General features: G+C 35.2%; 1 protein-coding gene across 3 annotated transcripts in view; it reads right to left on the reverse strand.

Annotated features, from left to right (window-relative positions):
* Window positions 1-25,760, reverse strand: part of LOC150095676 (GTP-binding nuclear protein Ran-like) — a 66,914-nt gene that overhangs the window by 15,736 nt on the left and 25,418 nt on the right. For all 3 annotated transcript variants that reach the window (XM_090409823.1, XM_090409821.1, XM_090409822.1), the window contains one exon: window positions 2,783-2,867. In XM_090409823.1, the coding sequence (XP_090265949.1) occupies window positions 2,783-2,867 (85 nt within the window). The remainder of the gene's footprint in view (window positions 1-2,782; window positions 2,868-25,760) is intronic.

The following is a 25,760-nucleotide window of genomic DNA, read 5'->3' on the forward strand; positions in this document are numbered from 1 at the left end:
AAAATATGATATTGCATAGTCACATACATCCATTTTTCATGCAGCTATCTCATGATTTTTGATAAGATGTTCCTCCAATTAACAAGTTGGAAGAAGCATAAAGACATTCTGATCAAGTTTGATTCTCATGATGACAAGAGAAATCTTCACATGGAAATGGAAGTAGCAGGTTTTTTTCCTGAAGAAAGGTTTTCATCTTACGTACAGGCAAATCAGCTAGTGAATACACCCAGTTAACAGACAAAATTACCATTAGTGGATAACAGATGGCAGTGTGTGTGTAGGTAGAGGGTAGCACTCTCATGTAGATGTGTTAAACCTCCTGTGATGAATCACTGGTGTATCACATAATATTATATTGTATCTAGTTTTATGAAATACAGTATCTGATTTTAATGCCATAAATTCTACATATTCTACATACATAAATTCAATTGTGATGGTGAATATTTTTTTTTTGTTTCAGTAGAAATTTAGTAGATAAATTTTATGCTGATTAAACTAATATAGAAAGCTCAATTACAGTCGGCATTTCACAACATCTTTAATTTTTATTTGTGCTATTCAAACATTCAAAAACCTTGTTCTCAAGGAAAAGCATATTCTAAGTATACTAGACAAGAAATTTATTCTTATTTTAATCCTTCCTAGAAACGTTATATCACCATGCCATTAAAATACTCTAGATCAGAAATATATGTATCAAGTTTTTCTGAGTGGTTATGAAGTAAATTACACTAGACAAAAATTATGTCTTAATCCTTTACACAGCATAAGCAAACTTTGTACATGAAGTATCACGACTAGACTACTTGGTAAAGAATTAAAACAATATAATTTCTAGTTCTCTATAACTGCTTCATAACCAAAGGGGGAAAAACTTTTCACAAAAAACACATGCTATTTTTAATAGTTCAAATGCTTACTGATATCACCAGTGATATCAGTGAGCATTTGATTAAACTGTTTTATCAAGATGAGCATTTAATTCAGTTTTATCAACTTGATATCAAAATTTTACACAAACGCTGATTCATGAACTGAGATTGTTAGAATATGCCAACATCATAAAATTGCTACATACTCATCATTCCCACAACATTGTCAGGTCAATGGCTTATGTCAATAATACACTAACTACATTTGCAGACACACTGGGGTGAAAGAAACTGCAACCCAGAGACATTACCAGTGACTCTCCAGAGCTTTACATATTTCCTTAAAACACCAGCTTAAATATCTGGTCATACATGTGACACCAAAAGCACATTAACTGTAGCTATTAGTTACTGAGGAGAGTTACTCTGAGTTTTCAATAACATTATCCAATAGACAATAAAACTCTTGAAACTTCAGTCTTTAAATACATAAAAATTGACACTACACATACGTTCTTCACAATAAATGTTGCACCAAAATCCTAGAAATACATGACATGTTTTCATTGTCTAAATAAATTTTCATGAAGATTACAACCCTCTTTTTCCCCCCCTTCAAATTAGATCCCTCTTCCCCACAGCAACACTTTCTTTTCCATTCAAAATTCAACTTTAACTAGTTAATAAATAAACTGTTTTTCCCCATAAATACCCAAGGCTCTAAACGAGAAGGATATGGAAATTTTTAAAAATTGATTACAATTTGATGTTTATCCAATACATCAAATATTGTATGTATTGGATAAACCATTAATTCTCCATACATAAATACAATCTTTGCAAACCACATCCATAACATATTTTAGAACTATATAAGAAGGCATTTGTAATGATTCAACTAGCAGTGCATCTAATTTTGTATCAAAAGGTCACCTCTTTTGTACCTTATGGTTCTACTTAAATATTAATAACAATTCATTGTCAGTATTCAGCTCTCAAAATGATTATAAACCAAATCACCAGTTTTGCTGACAACCATCCACTACACTTCTAGAGTAAATATCATAAAATGTCTTGATTCAAAGTATTTTCACTAATTTTTCTTTTGGAATTAAGGAACTTTAGGAATGGAATGGAAATTTTGGAACTAATAGTTATTAAATCTTCTATGTTGTTTTCTTGAAACAAAAAGATTATTAAGAGTATAAACTGATATTTTAAACAAGTCTCAAAAACAGAAAGGAAGTACTGCAATTTAGCACTGTTATAAAAGCAGAACAATACATCTAAAAACTGAGGGCATGTGATAAGATGCATAAAAAACCATATACTGGACTTTTGCAAAAAAACTATTCAAACCACATTTAATTCAACCATTAATTAAATACACTGCAGAACTGTTTTCACAATATTTTCAATGAAATGAAAGAAGTTGAATAAAACATTTTATTCCACCAAACTGATCTGAAGAATAAAATGTGGCAAATATCTCCAGTAATAAATTCATTTCTAAGGTCTCTCCAAAGTCCTATAGTAAAATCAACATTTTTATTTCTTTTCATGCACATGAAGTTAATTTTCATTTTTTTGTGAACAAAAGAAAATAAATAGAATGTGAAGCAAAATATTAACACACTGAAAAACACTTTCTGTTCTACAGTCAACACTGGTCTCAATGGTCACTACTTGGTTACAGTAAATCCATTACTTAAGAGGAGTAGGATAATTACATGATTAAAGAACAAAAATGGTTCAGTGTCTTCAATTCACTTACCTGGTGTGTGTGTGTGGGGGGGGGGGGGAACAAATTATCAAAACTTGCTATTGATTTATATACACTGATGAATATAAAAAAAATTAGGACATATACACAGAATCGTTTAATAAAAGAAAATTTTACTTACCTACATACTTTTTTTCAAACTCTCCTGTTAAATGTCTTTTAACAAATGTAGTCTTTCCTGTCCCACCATCTCCAACAAGCACACACTAAAACACATGCACATTATTAATACATAGTATAAATCTTCAAATATTGAACATCCAGGTTCACAAAGCTAAATTTAAGATTATTTAAACAATCATAAAAGATGAACATCAAGATTCTATGTGCAAAATAAGTACATTCACAATTTTTTTAATACTATAAAACTTCCAATTTTCAAAATGGTCCAACATGCATTACTGTCTACTGTTCAAGATGTTGGGGAAATAGTGTACAGAATAAATTTCTTCCCCCAAGGTAGTGGCCCAAAAGTAAACAATGCTTCTGCGGTTAACCAGGACATGAATCTATTGTATTTTGTGTTCATTACAAGATCTTTTGATAAGTAATTACAAGCTCATAATGGAGAATATAAGATGTATGCACAATTCAAATTTTGTGTTGGTAAATTACAGGTTTCTGCATGCATGCACACACACACACAGCATAAGTTCAATGAATGATAACAACAATGTGAATGTATTGATCTGATCATATACATGTCATTTTTTGTTACATATCAGCAAATTCAAAAATGGCTCAGTTGTGAAAGAAAGACAACATGCAAATCTATAGCTTCCAAAGTTATGCAAGCAAACACTCTCATACAATCTTTCTGCAAAACACAAGGCAACAATGCCATCAATAGCGGTCATCCTTAATGGGATACATCATGAAGTGACAATTCACCTGAATCAAGTTTTCAGAACATTTTTTTAGAGAAGCTACGTATTCACTCACCATAACTTTTATGAATGGCATACCTATTTTGCTGATTGATTGTGAAGCATGTGCTTACATGATCCTCATAAAGTAGACATTCTTAAATAACTATAACCAGAGTATTTTTTTCTCCCTATCCAATTTTCAACCAAATCACACTAATGCTTGCTGAGTATCACGTAAATTAGAATTATTTGTAATAATTTTCAAAATGTAGTGATGGGTAACTATCATCTATCTTGGATTATATAATTTTTATAAACTTTTCAAAAAATTGCAGAAATTATACTTTTTGGTCACCTAATACACAATCATTAAATCACTTTACACCTCATACTTCAAGATGAAGATATTGCAAACATTGCATTTTTTGGAATAACAATCAGATATTTTCAAAAGCAAAAGGCTTCCCAACCCCATGATAATACAGCCATTTTAACCCATAGCTTTTAATTTTTCATTAAACCAAACAGTAGCAGCAAGAAACTTTCTGGATTTGCAAGACACTGACAGGTGAAATTTAATCTATGAAGGGGTAGTTATTAACCTATTCTACATTAGTAGAGTGTATGAGCTCCCAGGGGTGATCTTACTCGAGACTAAATGAACTTTAAAAGCCACTTTAGACCTCAGTGGGATGGTGGTCTCACATACATCCATGCCCTATTGGCTTGGCAGGAGAGGTGCTATCCAGTCAGTCAACAAGGTCAGAGTAATGGCTTCCCTATTCAGAGAGGAAAATAGCATTGTGTAATCCAGACTAAAAAAAAAAAAAATTCCCTTATAAGATTGGAAGCACATATACATGCTTTCCTGTTATAAGCCATCAGATACTTCAAATTTAGTTACATGCCAGAAGATCTGGAGTGATACCAAAGGAAAGGTGATAAATGCTGCATAGTGATGGATTCTGCATCACTCCCAGCCTATATATTCTTCAAACACTAAGGATGCATTTAGATACAACCTCATTAAACAGTTTTTCAAAGATTCCCAAGCATTGCTGATATTTTTACCATTCACTAACTGATACCATGGGACCAAAGATAGCATTCTCCTAAGTTGATCATAACTTCCAGCTTTGTAGTTCAGCATATAATCTGTTTTAATCAGAGTAGCAACATAATTAGATACTTTCCAAGAAAGCACAGCATGATCACTTGGTGGTAAAATAGCCATATTCCTAACAGAGACCCTGTCTGACGCTTTAAGCAAATCCAACACTCTTTGACCTCAAGTTCCTTTTTTCACATACTGCTTGAGAAAGTTGCCTTGCAACAATTCAATAAACTCCTCTTCTTTCTTATGAGATTTCTCTTTTATCCAATCAATGTTTGGAAAATTAAAGTCACCCATAATGATCATTCATTTGGTACCCAATAAGGCTAAATTGGAGATGCATTTCTTCGTTCCCTGCAACTGAGCCACCAGGTCTGTAGCAACCCCCCCCACAATATATTTCATTCTTTTAACCTCCATTTCACACCAGATACTCAAACTCACCGCAACTTGGGACACTGATACCATACCATGCTCTGGATTGCATACTCCTTCACACAGGATCAGATGGAGAAAACATCTACTGTATATTACATAGAAGTCATTACAAGTTTGAGAAGCTTTTCTTAGATGAGTAGAAACAAAAAAAAATATTATTCAATAAAGCAACGAACTCAACCCCTTTTGTTTCTGGCATTTGTGTATAGACATAATAAATTATCACCTAGCCTAATCTTAAAATTAGATATGCAATTTATTTGTTGTAACAGATTTCACGGTATGATATGAACACAGATGGATAAGAAAATAACTATTTATTAACTTAGAAGCTACTAAAGTCCTAATATGGCGCCATCTAGGTAAAAAAAAAAATCAAAGTTTTGAAACAGTAGTCCAAATGATAGTGTTAGAAAGTTTTAAAAAATAAAATAAAAGTAATAAATATTAATTTGGTCTTAGGATGACTGTCTCCCAAATCTTTGGTAGATTTATACAGCCATACTTGTTAAGGTTTGGAGTATGTTTTAAGGCTTCTGTTGATTCAGGGAACAACCTCTCTGACTTGTAGAAGCTTCTGTGCATTACTTTTGTTTCTTTCCAATTGATCCTGTGTGCAGGGGTATCCAAAGCATGGTCTGCCAGACCCGACTTGCCATAGTGAAAGTGTCAGATATATTTATTGTGTTCACTGAGGCAGATGTCCACAGTTCTTCCTGTCTGTCCATAGCAGGCTTGATGGCAAGAACAGAGCACTTCATAGACTCCTGGATGTTATAAAGGAGTGCATTTGTCCTTAGCTGAACGGATGAGAGTTGCTAATTTTACATAAGGTTTGAATACTGTGCATAGTTGGTGTTTGTTAAGCACCCTAGATATCTTTCAGATGTGCCTTTAATATATGGGATGGTGATAGTTTTGTTGTAGTCTTTTGTGGTAGATAGAGGGGATTTCTGGGTCTCAGAAATCCCCTCTAACGACATAATGTCGAAACACCATATAATATATAATTCACTATACTATGTATTGCCATGTTCTTTAACAATCTCTCCGTTAAATTATGTGCCATATAACGAAATATACTTAAATACACGCAAATAGCTTCAACTGATAGCGTGTGTCAAAAACACAAAAATAACGCTTTTGTGCACGGGGGCGAACATTAAGGACGTCAGCGAGTCTATTAGAGTGCAAAAACAGAGGGTGAAAGAAATGATAGTCGTGACAGGAACAAATGATTCTGAAAGAAGACAAAATGGAAATGATAGAGGATGTGAGGGAATTACAAGAGGTTGCAAAAAAGAAGAGTGAGAGAGTTAGGATGGTGAGTATTTTACCATAGTTTGATAGTGAAGTGTTTAGAAGGAGGACCATAATTGCCAATGACTTTATATGTGGGTTATGCATGGAGAGTGGTGTAGAATGAGTTTGATGGGTGAAAGGATTTATATAAGATGGATGGTTTACATTCGAATGGATTTGGTGTATGGAGGCTTGAAAAAGTGTCGATAAATGAAGTGGATGTACAGACACAGGGAAACTAGATTTTTTTGGGGGGGAGGGAGTAGATATGTAGACTTTAGGGAGGCAGTTGAGTGTATGAATGAGTATATATATAATATGCCCTAGCGAGTACGAAGGACAACAAATCAGAATGGGATAGTTAGTATAAGGCATCAAAGTAGGGATGAGACTAACGGGCTTCTGCAATTCATGTACACTAATGCCAGGAGTATTAGGAACAAGGAGGAGGAGTTTTTGGGCTTGGTTGGCACTTCCAGGCCTCAGGTTGTTGGTATTAGTGAAACATGGCTGACAGAAGATGATAGAGCTAGTGGGATTGAATGTGATTGAATGGCATTCAACCATGCTCAAAATGTGAAATTCTTTCAAAAATAGACATGGACAGAAAATACATTAGACTAATAACTAATTTTAACCAGGAATAGACTACGTTTTTGAGAATAAATGGAGAGACCTCAGAAGAAGTTTTAAGAAAGGTGTGAGACAAGCTGTGTCTTGTCTCTGATTCTCCTTAACCGATACACAGGATAGGTAATAAAATTAGTAACCTCAAAGGAATCAATGTAAGGGGTAGAAATATTAATAACCTAAGATACACAGATGACATGGTCCTTCTAGATAAAAACAAATGACTTCAAGTACAGCGACCAGTATGGCATTAATTTCAACTTTAAAAAGAGAAAAAGGAAAAACCAAAAATATACATCAATATAAAAGAAAAACTAGAACAAGTGCAAACGTGTGTGTGTATATATATATATAGTCACCCTTGATTTATGTCCGTTCGAGTTATGTCTGTGATCCCATATGGGAATGAATAAATAACATTTTCGGCTATACTTCTGAACAAGATGCAAGCGAGCGTAAGGTAAAGCATGTGTGTTGGCTACAGCATTTTCAGCAGCAACCTCCCTCGGCAGTTGGAATGTGCCATCAGTCCCTCTATTGATTTTCTGATTGAGAAATGGATTATTTGTATATTTATCGTTAAATATTTTGGGATGTTTTGTGAAACATGGTCCATCAAAAAATCTAGTGAAGAATCACAGAAAAAGAGGCACACAGTTAATTTTAAAACGAAGTTGCAAAATATGGAAAAAACTACTTGCATCACAGATAGGGGACCTGAACCAAAAGTGCATACCCCTTAGCACTATGACCATAACCACTAAGTCTCTTCAACATGTTGAAGGAGAAAGCAGGACCCGATCAAGACTGCCAAATTGCTTGCAGATGAAGAAATTGGATAACATTATTTGCCATAGCAAATATTTAATATGGATGAGACCTCCTAGCTTTTTTCAGAAAAAAGTGCCCAAGCAGATATGCATTCACAAAAAGCTAAAATCTGCCAGGTTTCAAAGCTCTTAAAGCCTGCATTATGATTCTGTTAGGGGTAATGTGGCTGGATATAAACTGAAACCATTTGTGAAACAGTACAGTGAGAATTCACGAGCCTTCACAAACATTAGAAAGCATATTCTTCCAGTTCGTTATTGGAGCAATATGTCGTGAATGACTCAAAAATTGCTTGCGGATACCTGTTATGCGAGTGAAATGAAAAGCTATTGTGTGAAAGAAAATGTAGAATTTAAAATTTTATTAATTCTAGATAATGTTCCAGGTCATCCGTCTTATAAGCGGTGATCTTCATCGGGTTCAAGGTATGTTTCTCCCTCCAAAAACTATTGATCCAACCGATGAATTAGAGTTGCAGTGTTTAAGGCTTATTATCTATGGAGAACTTTTTCACAAGCCATTTCTGTTACTGAAAGAAATGATCACTTTCATGCAATTCTGGAAAACATTCAATATTTATCATGCTATTAAAAATATTATTGTGGTTTGGGACGAAGTGACCTCAGTGTATGAGTGGCATATGAAAAAAAGACACGAAAATGGTTCGTGGACAATTTTGGAAGTTTGTAATAGTAGGCCCAGCAAACAATCTGAATGAAGTGATGACAACATAATTCAACCCACAGAAGTTGCCCTTGAAGAGTTGACCAACGAATTGGTCAAACTGGAGGAACAACCTGTTACAGAAGAGAAAAAAAAAGAGAGAAAAGAGAAAGAAGAGGTAGTTAAACAATTCACAGTGAAGGGACTTACAGAAATGTTCTCAAAATGGCTGAAAACATGGACCCAATGTTGAACGCTACTTATTAGTAGAAACTAAAGTAGCATTTATAGCAAGCAAACACATTTGCTTGCTATAAACAAATGTATGATGAAAATATGAAGAAGAATAAGCAAAGCAGATTGGACATTTTCATCAAAAAACAAAAGTTACACCAGAAGACTCACAGCTTGATTGTTCACATAGGGAAGGTAATGAAGATGTGATTGTGGAGGAAGATCTGGGTGATTATTCTCCTATTTTATAGTGGCAGTAATAAACAGTACAGTTTTACAATAAAGTTTAAAAATTAAAAACGACAGTATACTTTTTACGGCTATGTCCCTATAACTGTTGATTTAATGTATCGATTTACATTCTGCTGGATAGAACGGAACCCGAGGGATGACTGTGTGTGTGTGTGTGTGTGTATATTGGATTGAAATCACAAGGTCAATCTTCATTAATATAAAAGCCTACTGACATCTAGAGAGCTAAATTTGAAAATAAGACTAATCTCCAAATGTGACATATGGTCCACCTTACTTCTATATGGAGTAGACACATGCACACTTTCTAATCTGAGTGTGAAAAAACTGGAAGTATTCAAAATGTGGATGCTGCGAAGAATTCTGAGGATATCATGGAAAGACATAATGACTAACGAAGAGGTATTAAAAATGAGGTGAAAACAGAAGCCTAAAAAAAAGAAATTAAAGAGTCGGCTATTTCAGACATATTGGTAGACACAATTGCCTACAAAGAACACTTCTTGAAGGAACTGTTGAGAAAAAGAGGAGAAAGAAGACAAAGACTGGAGTGGATGAAAAATATAAAAGAATGGCCTATCTCTCATACAAAGAATGCACAGAGAGGCGAAGCATAAGACATGGTGGAGACACATGGTAGTTGATCTACTGGAGGAAGTGGACATCCGACAAGACAAGATCTTTATTTACATGTTGAAAGTTTTTCACTATTATAATATAAAGATGCCAAGAAATTATATTATTGGTTTAATCCTTTATCCAAGTGTAAGCAAACAAATTTTGCATGTGAAGTATCTTCATAACAGGGCTACTTATACAAGGTGGTTCAAAATTCTAGGTACAAACTTTGAGGGGAGGTAGAGAACATCAAAATCAACCATATTCACATAGGAAAGCATGACTGGAAACGCCACCCGAAAGTGATAAGTGGCACTCCAGGTGATCAATTGGGGCTTCCTCATTCAAGCTTTCGACGTCGTACGAAGAACATGAGTCATTTTACGAACGATGAGATGGCAGACATGCACCTCATTTATGGGTTAGCTGACGGTAATGGATGAGCCACTGTATGAATGTATTGCGAAAGGTACCCAAACAGATGTGTACTGCATCAACAAATGTTTGTGCATTTGCATCAGAATTTGTGTGACTATGGATCATTCAGGGATCGCAGGCATGACAGTGGGAGGGAGGCCACAATCGATGCGAAATCCCGCCATGGAAGAGGAGGTGTTGCATGTGATGGACAATAATTCAGAGACAAGCACACATGCCATTGCCTCTGCCATAGAAGTATCTCGATCCAGTGTATTGCATGTTTTGCACTCTGAGTCCTTACATCCGTTTCATCTGCAACAGGCCCAGTTAGTGATGGCCGAAGATTATCCTCGACGTGGAATTTGCGCAGTGGTTTCTGCAGAAAAGTGCCATAGACCGGAATTTTCCAACTTATGTTTCGTTCATGGATGAAGCTTCATTTACAAGCAAAGGAGTCTTCAATCACCACAATGCTCATGTGTGGGGCCCATGAGATCCCACACGCTGCACAACAACACTTCACCATTAAGGTATGGGCAGGTATCGTCCCTGACTGTTCAGTTGGCCCATACCTGTTACCACCCTGACTGGACTCCCAGAAGTATTGGACCTTTCTGAAAAAAGTTCTGCCGAATCTACTGAACAATGTTCCAATGACTATGCGTCGGTAGATATGGTTCCAACACGACTGGGCTACAGCCCATTTTGGCACTTCTGTGAGTCAGTATTTGGACAGGTCCTTTGAGACTCAATGGCCCCTAAGCTCACCTGATTTATTGAGCATTGATTACTTTCTGTGGGGAACCCTTAAAGCCACGGTGTACAAAACGGTTGGTGTTGCCTCTGACATGGACCTTGTGGCAAGAATCACCACTCCTAATATCCGGGAAACTCCAGGTATTTTCGAAAATGTACGGCAATCCATGCATCACTGTTAATGGTCATTAGTACTTTCTGGTGGCATTTCTGGTTATGCTTTCCTATGTGAATATGGTCGATTTTGATGTTCTCTACCTCCCCTCAAAGTTTGTATGTCGAATTTTGAACCACCCTGTATATAGAGGCTAATGACTTCACATTAGTTGGGTTCTTATCCCATAAAGCAAAGCACATCCTTTAGGGTGTGCATAATGTTATGCATTATGGAAGGGCCACTACCCAGACCCAGAAGGGATATCAAGGACGAAGTAATGCAGATGCCATATACAAGTGGTGAAAATTGTATATAACCTTATTAAATTACTCTGGATCAGATAAAGATTTTGAAAGTTTTTTTCACCTACTTATATTATAAATTAAAGATGGCAAGAATCCCATTTCTTGCCATCTTTAATTTGTATCTTTATTTAGACCAGACTGTTTCGTTACTGAAGATTACAAGCATACTGGAAAAAAGGACTAAGAAATACAGATGAAAGAACAAGCTGCTTTGGGCCAAACAGGGATGGCCAAAGACAGATTTTTGTGTTATGTAGTTGAGAAATCACCATCATCATCAAATTCCTGCCATGTATCCTCAAGGGGTGTATAGGATATGATAGTACTACATGAAAAAAATTACATCATTATTAATTTCCTATCTACAATTTTCCTCCAAATCAGTCTGTTACTTGTCAAGACTCCAACATTATCATATCTTATATTTCTATCGTCTAAGGCACTTTGTACCGCATCAATCCACCTATATCTTGGTCTTCCTCTGGGTTGTTTTCCTGCCAACTTGGCAGAGAACACTTGTTTTGCTAATCTTTCCTCACTCATTCTGTTTAAGTGACCATACCACCTGAGATTAGCTCTGCTAATGCATTCCTGGATGCTAACAATGTCAAGTTCTTTCCTAATATCCTTGTTTTTAATATGATATTGCCATTGATGCCACCTGTTCACGGCTATAATCTTTCTCAGGACTCTCATACCTGTGGTCTCGTCTTTGGTCAAGTGTTTTACTTCTGACCCAGCTCTCAGATCCATAAGTTAAAAATGGTTTGAACACTGTCTTGTATACAGCTAATTTAGTGTTCCAACTAATTTCTCTCTTATTCCATATGAATTTATTCAATTGACTTCCCACCATATCAGTTTTGCTGATTCTGTTGTCTATTTCTATATTTAATTTACCATCTTCACTAAAAATCGTGCCTAAATAGCTGAAATGTTTTACTTGTTCCACAGGTTCTCCATTCACAACACAGTTGACAATTTCAATGATTTTGCCTATTTTCATTGTCTTTGTCTTTTTATTGCTGACCTTCATACCATATCTATTACAACAGCTATTTAATTTAGTCAGATAATCTTGCAGACTTGTAGCGGATTTATTTAGAAGTATAACATCGCCTGCATAAAGCAAAGAGCATACATTAACATCTCCAATTCTGATATGTTTAATACCACTTTCCTTCATAATGTGATCCATATAGATAATGAATAACAGAGGGGATAATGTACATCCTTGTCTCACACCAGATTTAACATTAAACCATCTTACTGTACTCCCTTCAATTCTAACTGCTGACTTACAACTCAAATAAAGACTAAGTATTGCTTGATATAATGCCCCATTGACACCATATAACTGCAGCATATTGAATAGCTTCTCTCTTGGCACCTTGTCATATGCCTTTTCCAAATCGACAAAACTTAAATACAGATCTTTGTTATATTCCCATGCTTTCTCGACTATTTGTCGCAAAGTGAAGATATGATCCTGACAGCCTCTATTTGGCCTGAATCCAGCTTGTTCTTCACCAAGCTTTTCTTCCACAATTCTTCTCAACTGTTTCTCAAGTATACTTGCATAGATCTTGCCAGGAACACTCAGTAGGGTGTTCCTGGCAAGATCTATGCAAGTATACTTGAGTATATTACAAATACCTCTGTAATTCTCACATGCAGTTTTATTTCCCTTATTACATATGGGTACTATGAGAGCTCTACTCCAATCATCGGGAAATCGTCCCTCTGTCCAGGCTTTCTGAACTACGCAGTGCAGCCACTGTAAGACTCTTATACCACCATACTTCAGCATTTCTGGTCGAATATCATCTACTCCTGCTGCCTTTGATGGCTTTTTCTACTTCAAGTACGGATATGCATGCCTGGTCAGTTTTTATACCACTGTGCTGTCATCACTGCTTGTTTCATTTAGCAGTTTTTCAAAGTAATTACTCCATACTTCAAGGATATCTTTTTCTCCTGTTTTCATGTCACCTTTATCATCTCTAACTCCTTTTACAGCACTCTTTCCTCTATTCCTAAACTTCTTCAACAACCTCCAGAATATTTTGCCACCTTCTTGATATTTATTTTCTATATTCTTGCCAAAGTCCTCCCATGACTTTTGTTTAGCTAGTTTTACACAGTGTTTAGCATTCTTGCATTTGTCTCTATATTCTCTAAGAGCACAAGCTGACTTATTTGACAGGAACTTTTGATATGCTTTCTTCTTTTCCTTCACTGCCTCTTAAACTTCCTGTGTCCACCAGGGAGTTCTGATTTTTTTATCCTTACAGACAACCTCACCACATGCCTCTCTGGCAGAATCAATGAATGTTTTCTTCAGAGTTTGCCACTGAATCTCCAAGGTTTGATTCCTGTTCTCAAACTCTTTCATTTTTTCTTCAATAATCTTTGTGTATTTTCGTCTACAGTTCACATCTGAGAGCTGCTCAACTTTTATTCGCTTTAAAACTTTCTTACATGTTTTTCTTTTCGATACGAAATTCAATTTTATCTTGCTCAACACTAAGTCACAGGGTTCAGTCCTTGGCCCATTGTTATTCAGTCTACTTTAACGACATTAGGAAGGATTTGGCATATGGCTTATAGCTGATAAAGCAAGGATACAGGATAATCAGGAATGCAGATGATATGCAGTACTTGTAGAATGATTTGAATAAGATTAATTGTGGCCATGTGAAAATGGCTGTCAGTTCCGAATATAAATTAAATTACACTTTAATAAATATTTCCGATATTTCAAAAGGAACTTACAAAAAAAGGCACTTGCACGTAGGCACTACAACACAGTAACTGAGAATGAAGTGATGAAGCTATTGTTCTCCTAAAAGTTCTGATGGTGCCCTCTAGCAGGCTAAGTAGGTGTTCTTGGCCGTTGGGCTGAAGGTCTGCTGATGTAAGCCTCCCAAATTTGGAGCAATCCTCTGTACACTCTGGTGTCCTGCACCTGGGAGAAAAACATCACTATCAACAATAACATAGTCAATGAGACTTTTCTTATTCCTAGCCTCTTCTCTCCATGTGAATTTGTGCACATTTTTATGTTGGAACATGGTGTTAGTAATAACCAGTCCATGTCCTGAGCAGAAATCCAACAGATATTTGCCATTATTATTAGCTTTGCTCTTTTCTCCAAATTTTTCCAAAATATTTTGGTATGTCTTACAATCATTTCCTACTCTGCTATTTAGATCCCCAACAAGGACCAACTATTCCTTTTTCATTGTGTCAGTTGCTTTTTCTAAAGCCTCAAAAAATTCCTCCACTTCTACCTTAGTAGAACCTTCTGTGAGACCTTAGGCACAAATAAGTCTCATTGTCCAGTTTCCCATTCTCATATTTGCCCACATTACTCTACTTGAGACTGACTGACTGCCATTCAAGAAGATTAGCCTCATATTTTGTGTTGAATACTATGGCTACTCCTTCTTTTCCGTGATTGTCATTGCCTGAATATAACATTTTGTATTTATTGCTCAGAAAGATCTCACCAGTTTTGGTCTTTTTTGTTTCAGTCACCCCTATTATGTCGATCTGGTACTTATCTAATTCCTCAGCTAGCTCCATTTCTTTGCTATTCAGGCTTCTTACGTGATAGTACCGATCTTTAACTCTGGTGATGTTGAGTTTAGCTGACACTTTTCGCTGTTCTCCCTGGTGAAAACAACGGGTGGTTTAACTGGGCGACGCCCCAGCCAGCATGAAATTTTGTCATGTTGTACCATCATTTTTTATTTTGGTTTAACCAACAAGAATACAATTTGGTCGGCTAAATCCCAAATTGCCAGCCCATCCTCGTTCGTTCAGTATCCAAGTAGATACCCAACAGGGTGTACCACGAGAAGGTGAGGATTGGACATTAGGTCAGAAGCCCTGGTCGGTTCTCCACATTCCTTTAAAGGCTATGTGGAAGTCTCCTCTCAGTTATACAGCTTTGACCCTTAAGCACCCCACAAGTTGAGAAATCATAGGTACATATTTAAATAAGCTGTGACAAAGTTCATTTGAAAATTAGCAATAGATGAATAACAGCTAATACCATTCTTTGTAAAACATGTTAATTACTTCAGCTATTCAGGTATTTGGTGAAAATTCCAAATTAAGCGCAGAATTCAAAAACAGAATAAGTAAGTCTGCAAAGTCATATGTCAGATGAATAAAATATATGGAACCAAGAGAAATCAACAAAAACAGTTAAGAGTATACAAGATAAAACAGAAGCGATCAAATTAATCCAAACAAGCTATATTTTCGTGAAGTTTTTGGTTTGGTCTTGCTCACAAAAACGGAAACCACAATAATTTATTTCGGTTTAGTTCACATTTTGGTTTAATGCAGCATATTTTATCTGTATAATGTTTATTAATAGTGTTGTAGATTTTAATTGCGTAAACAAGTTGGCGTTCATAGTGCTTCATACATTTTGTGTAGCTATACAATGGATACATTATCAAGAAAGCGTACATATTCAAAAATATGTACTCTTTCTCAGCACACATTCATGACTCAAATACAAATCCCCAATGAGTGTGATGTTCATTTGGGCACTGTTAATCCAATTTTAAACTACACTTACTCAAGATCATTTACTAGTTAAGAAAAGCAAAATGAACCCAAGATTGTCTGCTGTAGACTTAAAAGAGCATGTAAAGATTGGAGATTGTTGAGAAGTGGAAAGTCATATTCTCAGATGAGAGCCATTTCTTTGTCCAAGGAGAGTGGATAAAGAAATAGACTGTTCCTTCAACAAGCTAAACATCCAAATAAAAAGATGTTCTGGGACTGTTTCACAAATGACAGACCAGGACTGTCTATTGACAGTATGATGAAAAGTGACCAATACATAAAAATATTGGAGTAAAGAGTGATTCCATAAATCTAAAAGACAAAGATCACATCTTCCAACAGGATCTCACTACATTCCAAAAAAGAGTTCCAATCACAAAATCCATTTGCTTCAGTGGCCAGGTAACTCTCCTGAAATTAACCTAATAGAAAATTTGTGGGCTACAGCAAAAAGGAGACTTGGAAAATTAAACTGTGATACAAAGTATAACTTAATAAAGACATCCCTCGATTAACGCGGTTAATTAATCCCCCGATGTTACCGAGTATATCAAAATCGTGTTAATCAAATCTAATAATCAATGGCAAAAATTATAATTCGTCCATAATCGATCACTGTATTAATAATTCGTTTTATATGGTACTCTTTTAGGAAAGATAAAAATTGAATGCAAAGTAAATGTTTAATAAATACTTGCCTATATTATTTACTGCAATTTTTTTTATCAAAAGAAGTTATCAAGAGTCCTTTGAACAGTTTTAGTTTTTTTCTTATCCGCATAAATTCTACGATAACAAGCAAAATGACTCTCCAGACCTCAGCATACCAGCAATGAAACAAAGAAAAAACACTGCAAATATAATACATGATGGTACAAATTAAGTGGATATTGAATCCAACATTATTTCATAGCCAAATATAGAAACTACAAGAGTTTCGGAGGATGCAAGCATAAGCAACTTTATGGGCAACTCCTAGTAAAGGTGGAGTGAGCCCCAGATCACTTTCCTCAGTATTTTCCATAATATAAAGCATATGCATGATAAATAAGCCTTTGGCTCTCTATTTCAGTAACACATGATGGTTTATTTATTTTCAGTTACAATCTAGAAATTGTTAAACAAACAAAACATACTATAGTGTCATCGGAGGTTGCGGTATCTCTCAGATACAATTTACTGTCAAATATCACAAACCTTTCCATAACATGTTAAACCAAACAGACAGCAAAAACAGTGCAGAATATCAGTCATAACATATGAATGCACAGCTACTCATCACCTCCATGCTATACACTGAATTGTGTAGGAATATTTATATTAAACATTTTGCATGTATCTGTCAGATCAGCTGCGAGTTCTGCAGGGATAAAGGCGTGTTAATCAAGGGATTGCCGCAATTAATTTCGGCGCGTTAAGCAAGGGATACCATACTTATAAAAGTATGGTATGGTTTCAAGATGCATAAATAAGAAAAGCATGTTCTTTGTTGGTAGTGTTCAAGCCTAAGTAAATTAATGAACTTATTAGAAACAGAAGAGCACATAAATTATCGAGTAAAGTTTTCATTTTAGTACTTAAGACAGCTTTGGTGTCATTAATGTTTGGTCAGAATCAACAGCAATTCCATTGCAGGAGTTTTTATTTTTGGTGGAACCATCTGGCTTCTGATGGTGTGAGGCCTTTTTAAAAACTTTTTGGAAAATGTAGATGATTGGTGTTTCACTTTAACTCTAAAGAGACAGCAATTACATTATACTGTTCCAGGATGCTGTAGCTATGAGAAGGTGGTGTTATAAAGAGATTAGATCTCTGTAGCCATTTGTTATAAAGAGGGATTATTTATTATTTAATTTTTATCAATCCTCATTTGTTATGAGATTTTCTCTATATCCAAGTGTTTTTATTTATATGCTCTGGTGTCAACAAGGAATCGAAGAAGGGTTCAATTCCGATTGGTGCAATGACTTTTTACTGTTTCTTTCAGAATCTGAAAAATCACTGACTCAAGACCAAATACAAAATATACACATTTAATAAAACAAAAACAATATATACACTTCAAATAAAATTACACAACTACAAAATTAACTGGATCCAAGGCCTTTTAAAATAAACTTACACTTTAGAGATCCATTCTCTGACTCATTCTATTACTGGTTTGTTTATCATATACTTAATCACGTCTACTAGACTAAACACCTTGTTTACACAATAAAATGTTCATAGTCAGTTTCTTTGTTAAGGCCTTTTCCCGAAGATATAAGATTCTCTTCTTCTTTTTCCACAGAATCCTTTCTCATCACCTTTATGTAGCACACATTATTCCTCCCGACTCTGAAGTAAGATATTCAGAATTCACTGAGGTATAAATACTCTTACCTCATGCAGTTCAATTTTGTTAATTTTTGTACCAGCAAAAAAAGTTTCTTCTACTGATTTATCTAAGTTGCTAAATTCAGTCTCCTTTTCCAGTAGAAATAACAGATAGATCTGGTTTTTCCTTAAAACAGATGAAATTTTCAATCAGCATTTCCTCAAACATTCCTATAGAATGCAAATCACAATATTTTCTTTTATTTATCAAAACCTTTTTTTTACAGTATTAACTCCTCCACTTTAAATGCTCACAGTTCTACAATTCCTTTTTTGGAATCTTCTATTAATATTCCTCCCACTGTCACATACAACTAAATAAACTTCGTAAGAACAAAATTCCTTCATTACTTTAATACCAAACGCTCTCTTGATATTTCTGTTACCTTGATACTGAATGCAAAACTCCTTGGAGAGCATGTGCACTCCATGAAAGTGGCAAGCAAGAAGTTATGTATAATGGTTGACGTGTTGTCTATGTTAGCATTAAGAGAATGTCTTTACAAATCACAGCACTTAATAATTTTAAACCACAATAAAATTTCTGAAAGTAACACAACTATCCAAATCCAGTAAGTATATATATTTTTAAATTTTTTAATCATAAATTAAGTCTCTTCCTATTAATATAGCTGATAAAATTTGGCTAGAAACCAGCAGAGTTCTGAATAAAAAGAAAACCTTATATAGCAATCTTACAAAAACAGAACTAGCAGTCATTAAAAGCTAATCAAGATATAGCAAAATCAGACAAAGGTAATGCCACTGTTGTCCTTGACAGATCAACTTATATCCATCAGATGAATCAACTAGTCTCTGATAACAGCACCTATCAGCTTGTAAACTATAATCCAACTAACAGAATAAAAAAAAAACGGGAAATTACTTAAGTCCGTCATTAGAAAGGGTCATACAGGATTTCACTTGATGGAATGTTTCATTTTCTGGAGGACAGGAAAAGGACATTCTCAGAAGCTGAGAATGAATGCCACCAAGAAAAGGGCAAGATCTAGATTTTTTTCTCTCTCATAGAGTGGTATGCGATTGGAATGGATTGCCATTGGATGTGTGTGAAAGTAGTGTGAATGAATTCAAGAATAACAATCTATTATGTGGTCTCCCTCAATGAGGTCTGACTTCTTAAAGGTCTCTCTTATTAAATAATAATAGTGCAAAGCCCCTCTAGGATGATTTAAATATTTATTTCGATAAGTTAGGTTATTCTGAATTATAGATAAAGCACTTAATACTATGGGGATGCCAGTTTTTTTCCCCCAGTGGAATTCATACCATCCATCAGGTAATCCTGCCCTAGATACTGAATTGCAAGCATTATACAGACACAAACTGCTGCTTACAACACTGACAACCAGAGATAGTGATTATATTAGAGTCAAGACCTTATTCAGACAACTGAGCTATTTTGCACTTATCTCTTCACCTACTTTCTGCGTGATAAAGAAACTGGTCAGTTGATCAAGGTCATGGGGAAGAGGTGATATGACAGCAACTGGTGAGGGCAATTTTACCAGATAAATATGGAGAAGATTTTATAGAGTATGAAAGATGATGACTGGAATGTAAATTATAAACTGGTAGTTGGGTCAGACCTCAGGTGATGGATCCAACTCAACAAAGGTGTGATATTTTTCAGTTCAATTTCATTAACCATCAATTGACTACACTGGATTAAAGATATCAATTCCCACATTTCACACCTATGAAAAATACCTACATACACTGCTTAAATAGAAAAGGTGGTTAATTTTAACCAAGAATTTAATAGAAGAAACCAAGGATCCTTGACATGTTCATATATATAAGTATGAATATAATGTCATGCAAATACCAAATCTGCAATATTGTTTTTGTGTACTTAAGGTTTGCAATGAGGATAAATTTAAATATTCACAATTCGAAACAACACCTATTCCTACCAAAATACTCTAGAATTTTACTTAAAATAAATTTATAGTTATCATTCAAGGTAAGTAATATCTAATTTTCTTATCTGAGGGTAATGGAGCTAAAACTATATTACACAGATTTAGCACGAGACTCTCACTAATGATTTTCCTGTGACATCTGAATGCCCAAGCATTGTAAGCTTGGTCACTCCAAGTTGATACAGGACTACTATATTCCAAATGTATTTTTATTTATGATACAAACTACCTACAAGCATACTTCAATATCTTGCCAAATACTCCAGAATTTTACTTAAAATAAATTTAGTTATCATTTAAGGTAAGTAATATCTAATTTTCTTGTCTGAGGGCAATGGAGCTAAAATTATATAACACAGATTTAGCACGAGACTCTCACTAATGATTTTCCTGCAACATCTGAATGCCCAAGCATTGAAAACTTGGTCATTCCAAGTTTACACAGGATTACTATATTCCAATTTATGATGCAAACTACCTAAAAATATTAAGCATATCACATCCCTCATAATAAGGATCACATTGATAGTATTAGATTGTAGGAGATGAATAGCCAGAAATGGGTCATCACTGGAAGTTGTGTAAGAGTGTGGTTAGTAAGGGTGTGTGGAGTAGATTATTAGAGGTATCATGTGTATAAAGGTTAATTATTGGTCAACCTCAATTAGTCTTCCAACTCCATGGAGATACCCGTGAAGTAATAGTAATAAACTGGAGTCAGATAATAAATCTATATTTATAAGTGTAATAATGTTAATTAAACTCTTATTTTTAGTTAGTTCACAGTTTTATATATTCATATAAACTGTTGCCATTTTTGATGAAAATGATACTGTACTTTGATGGACAGTAACGAGACATACCCAAGAGATATTCTATAACAATTTCAAAAAGAAGATAAAATGGGAATTTTTGATAAAAGTAATATAAATGATATTTTCAGAAACTAGTGAAAACATGAAACCATAAAGTGGCATAAATAAACAGACCTTCCTGATGCATTCCTCTATGCAAATTAAAGGAAACTGTTTTCTCTGTTAAAAAAAGAATTTGTGATTGTACTTCCTGTAGATCAGGGATGCACAAACTTGTTAAGGCCGAGGACTGCACAGTTCCACTGTTACTTATGGGAGGGCCGCCAAAAAAAAAAAAAAAACTTGAAAGTTATCATCTGCCATATATTATTTATACCTATCATAATTGTTACAAAAAAGGTAATAAAAAGTAAGTGAATTTAATTTGATGCGTGGCATTGCATTGATTTGACAACTGTTTTGATATTTGATTCGAGTTTTGTAGTAGCCAACCGCAAAATTGATTCTAAATTTTCATCAGTCAAGCAGTTCCTATTTTTTGATTTGTTAATATTCATGATTGAAAAAGTTTGTTCACAAATATATGTTGAGCCAAAGAGGCTTGCACATTTTAATGCATTATCAAGCAACCATTTATAATTGTTTTTATCGACACAACGAGAGAAGTTTAATAAATTGCCTTTGTTAAATTTTCACAGGCTCTCATTATTTTGAACGTCGATGAGTTCAAGCTGTGCTGATTGGGGCAAAATGGCAAAAGGATTGCTAAATAAATCTAGCAACGGTTTCACTTTTTTAAAATCAGAAAACCGATCCTTGAAGGCTGATATCAAGTTATCAATCTTTTCAACATACACAGTTTTGAAGTTGACATTGAACTTTTCAGAAGTTTTCTTATAATTAGGAAAATGGATGTAATTCCTTGACTTCAGCTGGATTTGAAATAGATTTAACTTGTATTGAAAAGACAAAATGTGGCCGTAAAGTTGAGTAACCAATTGAGCTTTTCCCTGAAGTCGCGTATTTAACGTATTTAAATTATTAATAATGTCAACCAGAAAGGCTAAGTCACCTAACCAATCTGGATATTTTATGTCAGGGATGTTTTTGTTTTTTCAGTCACGAAGATTTCAATTTCATCAATTAAATTTAGGAACCACTCCAATGTTTGTCTATAACTTAGCCACCTCACTTCTGTGTAAAAAATTAAGTCACCATATTCACTTTCAATGTCTTCAAGAAATTTTTTAAATTGTTGGTGATTAAGGCCACGGGATCTTATAAAATTAATCGTTGAAACCACAACTTTCATTCATGACATGTTCAAATCCAAGTTTCTTAGGGCACAAGCTCTCCTGGTGAAATTGTATCAACTCATCGTCGTGCCATCCCAAATGCTGTTTCAATAATGTTACCAATCCAGAATTAGCTCCATCAGTCATGATACCTGATACTTTTGTCAGATCTAAATCAATTTTGGAACACTGTTCCAAAAGCCCAGCGAACATGTCATTACCTTTCATTTGATCTGACAATGAACTCATTCCAATCAGCTCCTCACTTACCTCAAACTCTTGCGTTATTCCAAGTGCAAATATTAACAACTGGGCTGTGGAAGTAATGTCAGTTGATTCATCAATAGCTAATCAATGGCAAATTTCTTTGAATAAGATGTTAATTGGTCCTTTACATTTTCCGACATTGCAGTAATTCTTCTTTGCACAGTCATCCTGTTTAACTGAATTTTCTTAACATTTTTGGCTGATTCGGGACAATTTTTTTAGCAGCTATCTCAAGGCAATCTTTAACGAAATCTCCGTCTGTAAATGGTCGGCACCTTTTTGCTATAAGGCAAGATATTTCAAAACTCATTTCTGTTGTGATTTCCGAATCTTGAATAGGTTTTGTAAACATCATTTGCTGACCTGTCAATTCTAGTTTCAAAAATGAAATTTTTTGTTTACGTAGTTCTTCGGGTAGATTTGAAAATGTAGAATGCAGACTTTCATAGTGTCTCCTTATATTGTATTTTTTTGGTATGGCTACAGCACTTTGCAAAAATCATGCACACGATATTATTAAACGACTGCACAAAACCATATTTTTCAGTCCAGCTATCCTGAAACTGCCGTTTTTCATCCTGTAGTTTGCGTTTCCTACTTGGCCCTGCTTTATCCATCGTAGAATTTATTTTTTACCATTTCCTAGGAGTGATAATTAATTGTAGCAACCGCACCTACGAAAACAAAATACTCATATGACAAATTATAAAATTTGTTAACATTATTACTAACCGATTATTGTAAGTAGACAGGCAATCGTGACATCACAAGCTACCTTGCTTTGCACATGTACCATTTTTAAAAATTACCTATCGTGTAACTTGTTAAAGTTAAAATAATACGCAGTGAGGCGGGCCGCCAGCAAATCAACGGAGGGCTGCATGCGGCCCGTGGTCTGTGCATCCCTACTGTAGATGGTGCCCAGACATGGAACACCACTAATCAATAAGCAGTGGGATAATATGCCTTTGAACAACACTACCCAAGAGATATTGTATAACAATTTCAAAAAGAAGATAAAACGGGAATTTTTGTTTTTCTCCCCGTTTCAAGGATAACAGTAATATAAATGATTTTCTCAGAAACCCATAAAGTGGCATAAATAAACAGACCTTCCTGATGCATTCCTCTAAGTAAATTATACGAAACTGCTTTCTCTGGTAAAAAAAAAAAGAATTTGTGATTGTACCTCCTGTACATGGTGCCCAGACATGGAACACCACTAATCAATAAGCAGTGGGACAATATGCCTTTGAACAATACTACGATATACATGGCAAGTTCACATTCCCAATATTGTCATTAATGAAGAAAGCCAGCAAAGACTGCTAACAGAAACAATTCAAAAAAAATCAACTGAGAAACCACCTTCATTCAGTGTTCATGCTTTCTACAGACCAACTAATGGAAGACCAAGGAAACAGTTTTGGCAATACCTAGGTAAACTTCTTTTTGAAGATGAGGGTCATGAATCATCTGATATTTACCATTTGGAACATGGAGCAACCTGATTCAACTTTATCTAACAGAACGCCATGAGTTTTTGCAATATGAATGTTTCTGTATATAATTTGCTATTCATACATCTGACCAATCAGTTGATGTCCGAGGGTAACGGAGCTGAAACTATATCACACAGAACAGCACGAGGCCCTCCACTGATTTTCCTGCATACATTTAAACACCCAAATAATACACAGTTGGGCATGCCAAAGTCTATACAGGATAAATTACTTTGCACCATAGTTAAAGCAGCCACATTAAGAGAAACAAATTTTCTAAAAATTACATATAAAAAATTTAATTAAAGGAATTTTGCAGTAGTTTATAACTGTACCTAAAGCAGGCAACTTAAGCTAAATTCAGTTGATATGCACATTAATAACATAGTTCAGCAGTGTTTTCATTGTTTAAATAATGGTTAGTTATTCAAACCTAAAATTTTTATGGTGGCCATACCCAAAACAAAAGCACAATGTTAGTGTCAGTCTAGTGGTTTTGTGATGTCTAACAGTGATAACAAAAGCAGGTTTAGGTGCAATGATAAGTTCACCAATCTTTACACAATGTTGCAGGAGACTTTTCTATGCCCACACTTCATTTAAAAAAAAATCTATTCATGTTGATTTCAGGCATGACCGAGAAAGCCTTTGAAAACATTTTTCAGGATGAAAAATGGCAAAGACCAATGATTACGTCTTTCGAATGTGTCTCCAGTTGCAAAAACTACAGATGCTAAAGAGTATCAAAATATCAATTAGGAATAACTTCACATTCTGAAATGGAAACATTAGCTAGCAATGTCTCCTGATGTCACTATTTCCTGTGAGAGCACTGAGAACAAAAAAGTATACTCTAACAATCCCAGAGATTTAGACATATTGACACAAAATAAATTCTGCACGGTGCTTTTCCAATACATATCATTTCCCTGTCAAGTCAACTCTGCCTTCCATGTGTGTGTGGCCTGTTTCCACAAAATGGGGGCTCTGGCATTTGTAGTGAGCAAATGCCAGAGCATATCTCTGCAAAACAGTATCTTTCTAGTTGAAGGAAATGCAAACTCCAACTAGACCACTAGGTGGTAGATGAACTTCACTGCGTGGTGAAACACCATGCTTACTGGGGACAAGACGTGGCAAATGCTATGTTTGGCTTCTATCATCCCTTCCCCCTTCTCGTTGCAATGTGAGTAAGGACACATGACTAACATACTTAGAAACCCAGATCCTTCTTCATTTTGACGATACAGCATTTACAATGTGGCAATGCAGGCCAGTCACCAGATAGTATATAGTGCCTGAACAGGTCAATATGAGTCAGGAGGCTTCCTGGTTACCTGGTGCATATCCCCCTGCCGCATGCTCTGTCAGATTGTGCTGGTGGCCACTGTTGAGGCCACGGAATGGCAAGGCAACTGGTCATAACCTGCATGGGTGACATGTTCATGCTCTATCCCTCCACTCTTTCATCTAATAACAAAACGAAAAAAATTAAACAATGGCAACACTGCAAACAATAAATCCCCCTCAATCAGTTCATCCAAACAATTCAAAGCAAACATAATAATCCAAACACATCAGGATAAAAACTCATTTCCACATCCATGACATAAATTCCAACATAAACAACATTCATCACCACTTACAGATATCTAAACCAGACCCCTTCTTTTAACAGAAACCCAAACCCAGAAACAGCTACAACAACCTCAGTTCATCTTC

The sequence above is a fragment of the Typopeltis vanoorti genome, chromosome 20 (genome assembly GCF_054136105.1).
Source record: "Typopeltis vanoorti isolate ZY-2024b chromosome 20, IOZ_Tvanoo_1.0, whole genome shotgun sequence".
NCBI lineage: Eukaryota > Metazoa > Arthropoda > Arachnida > Uropygi > Thelyphonidae > Typopeltis > Typopeltis vanoorti.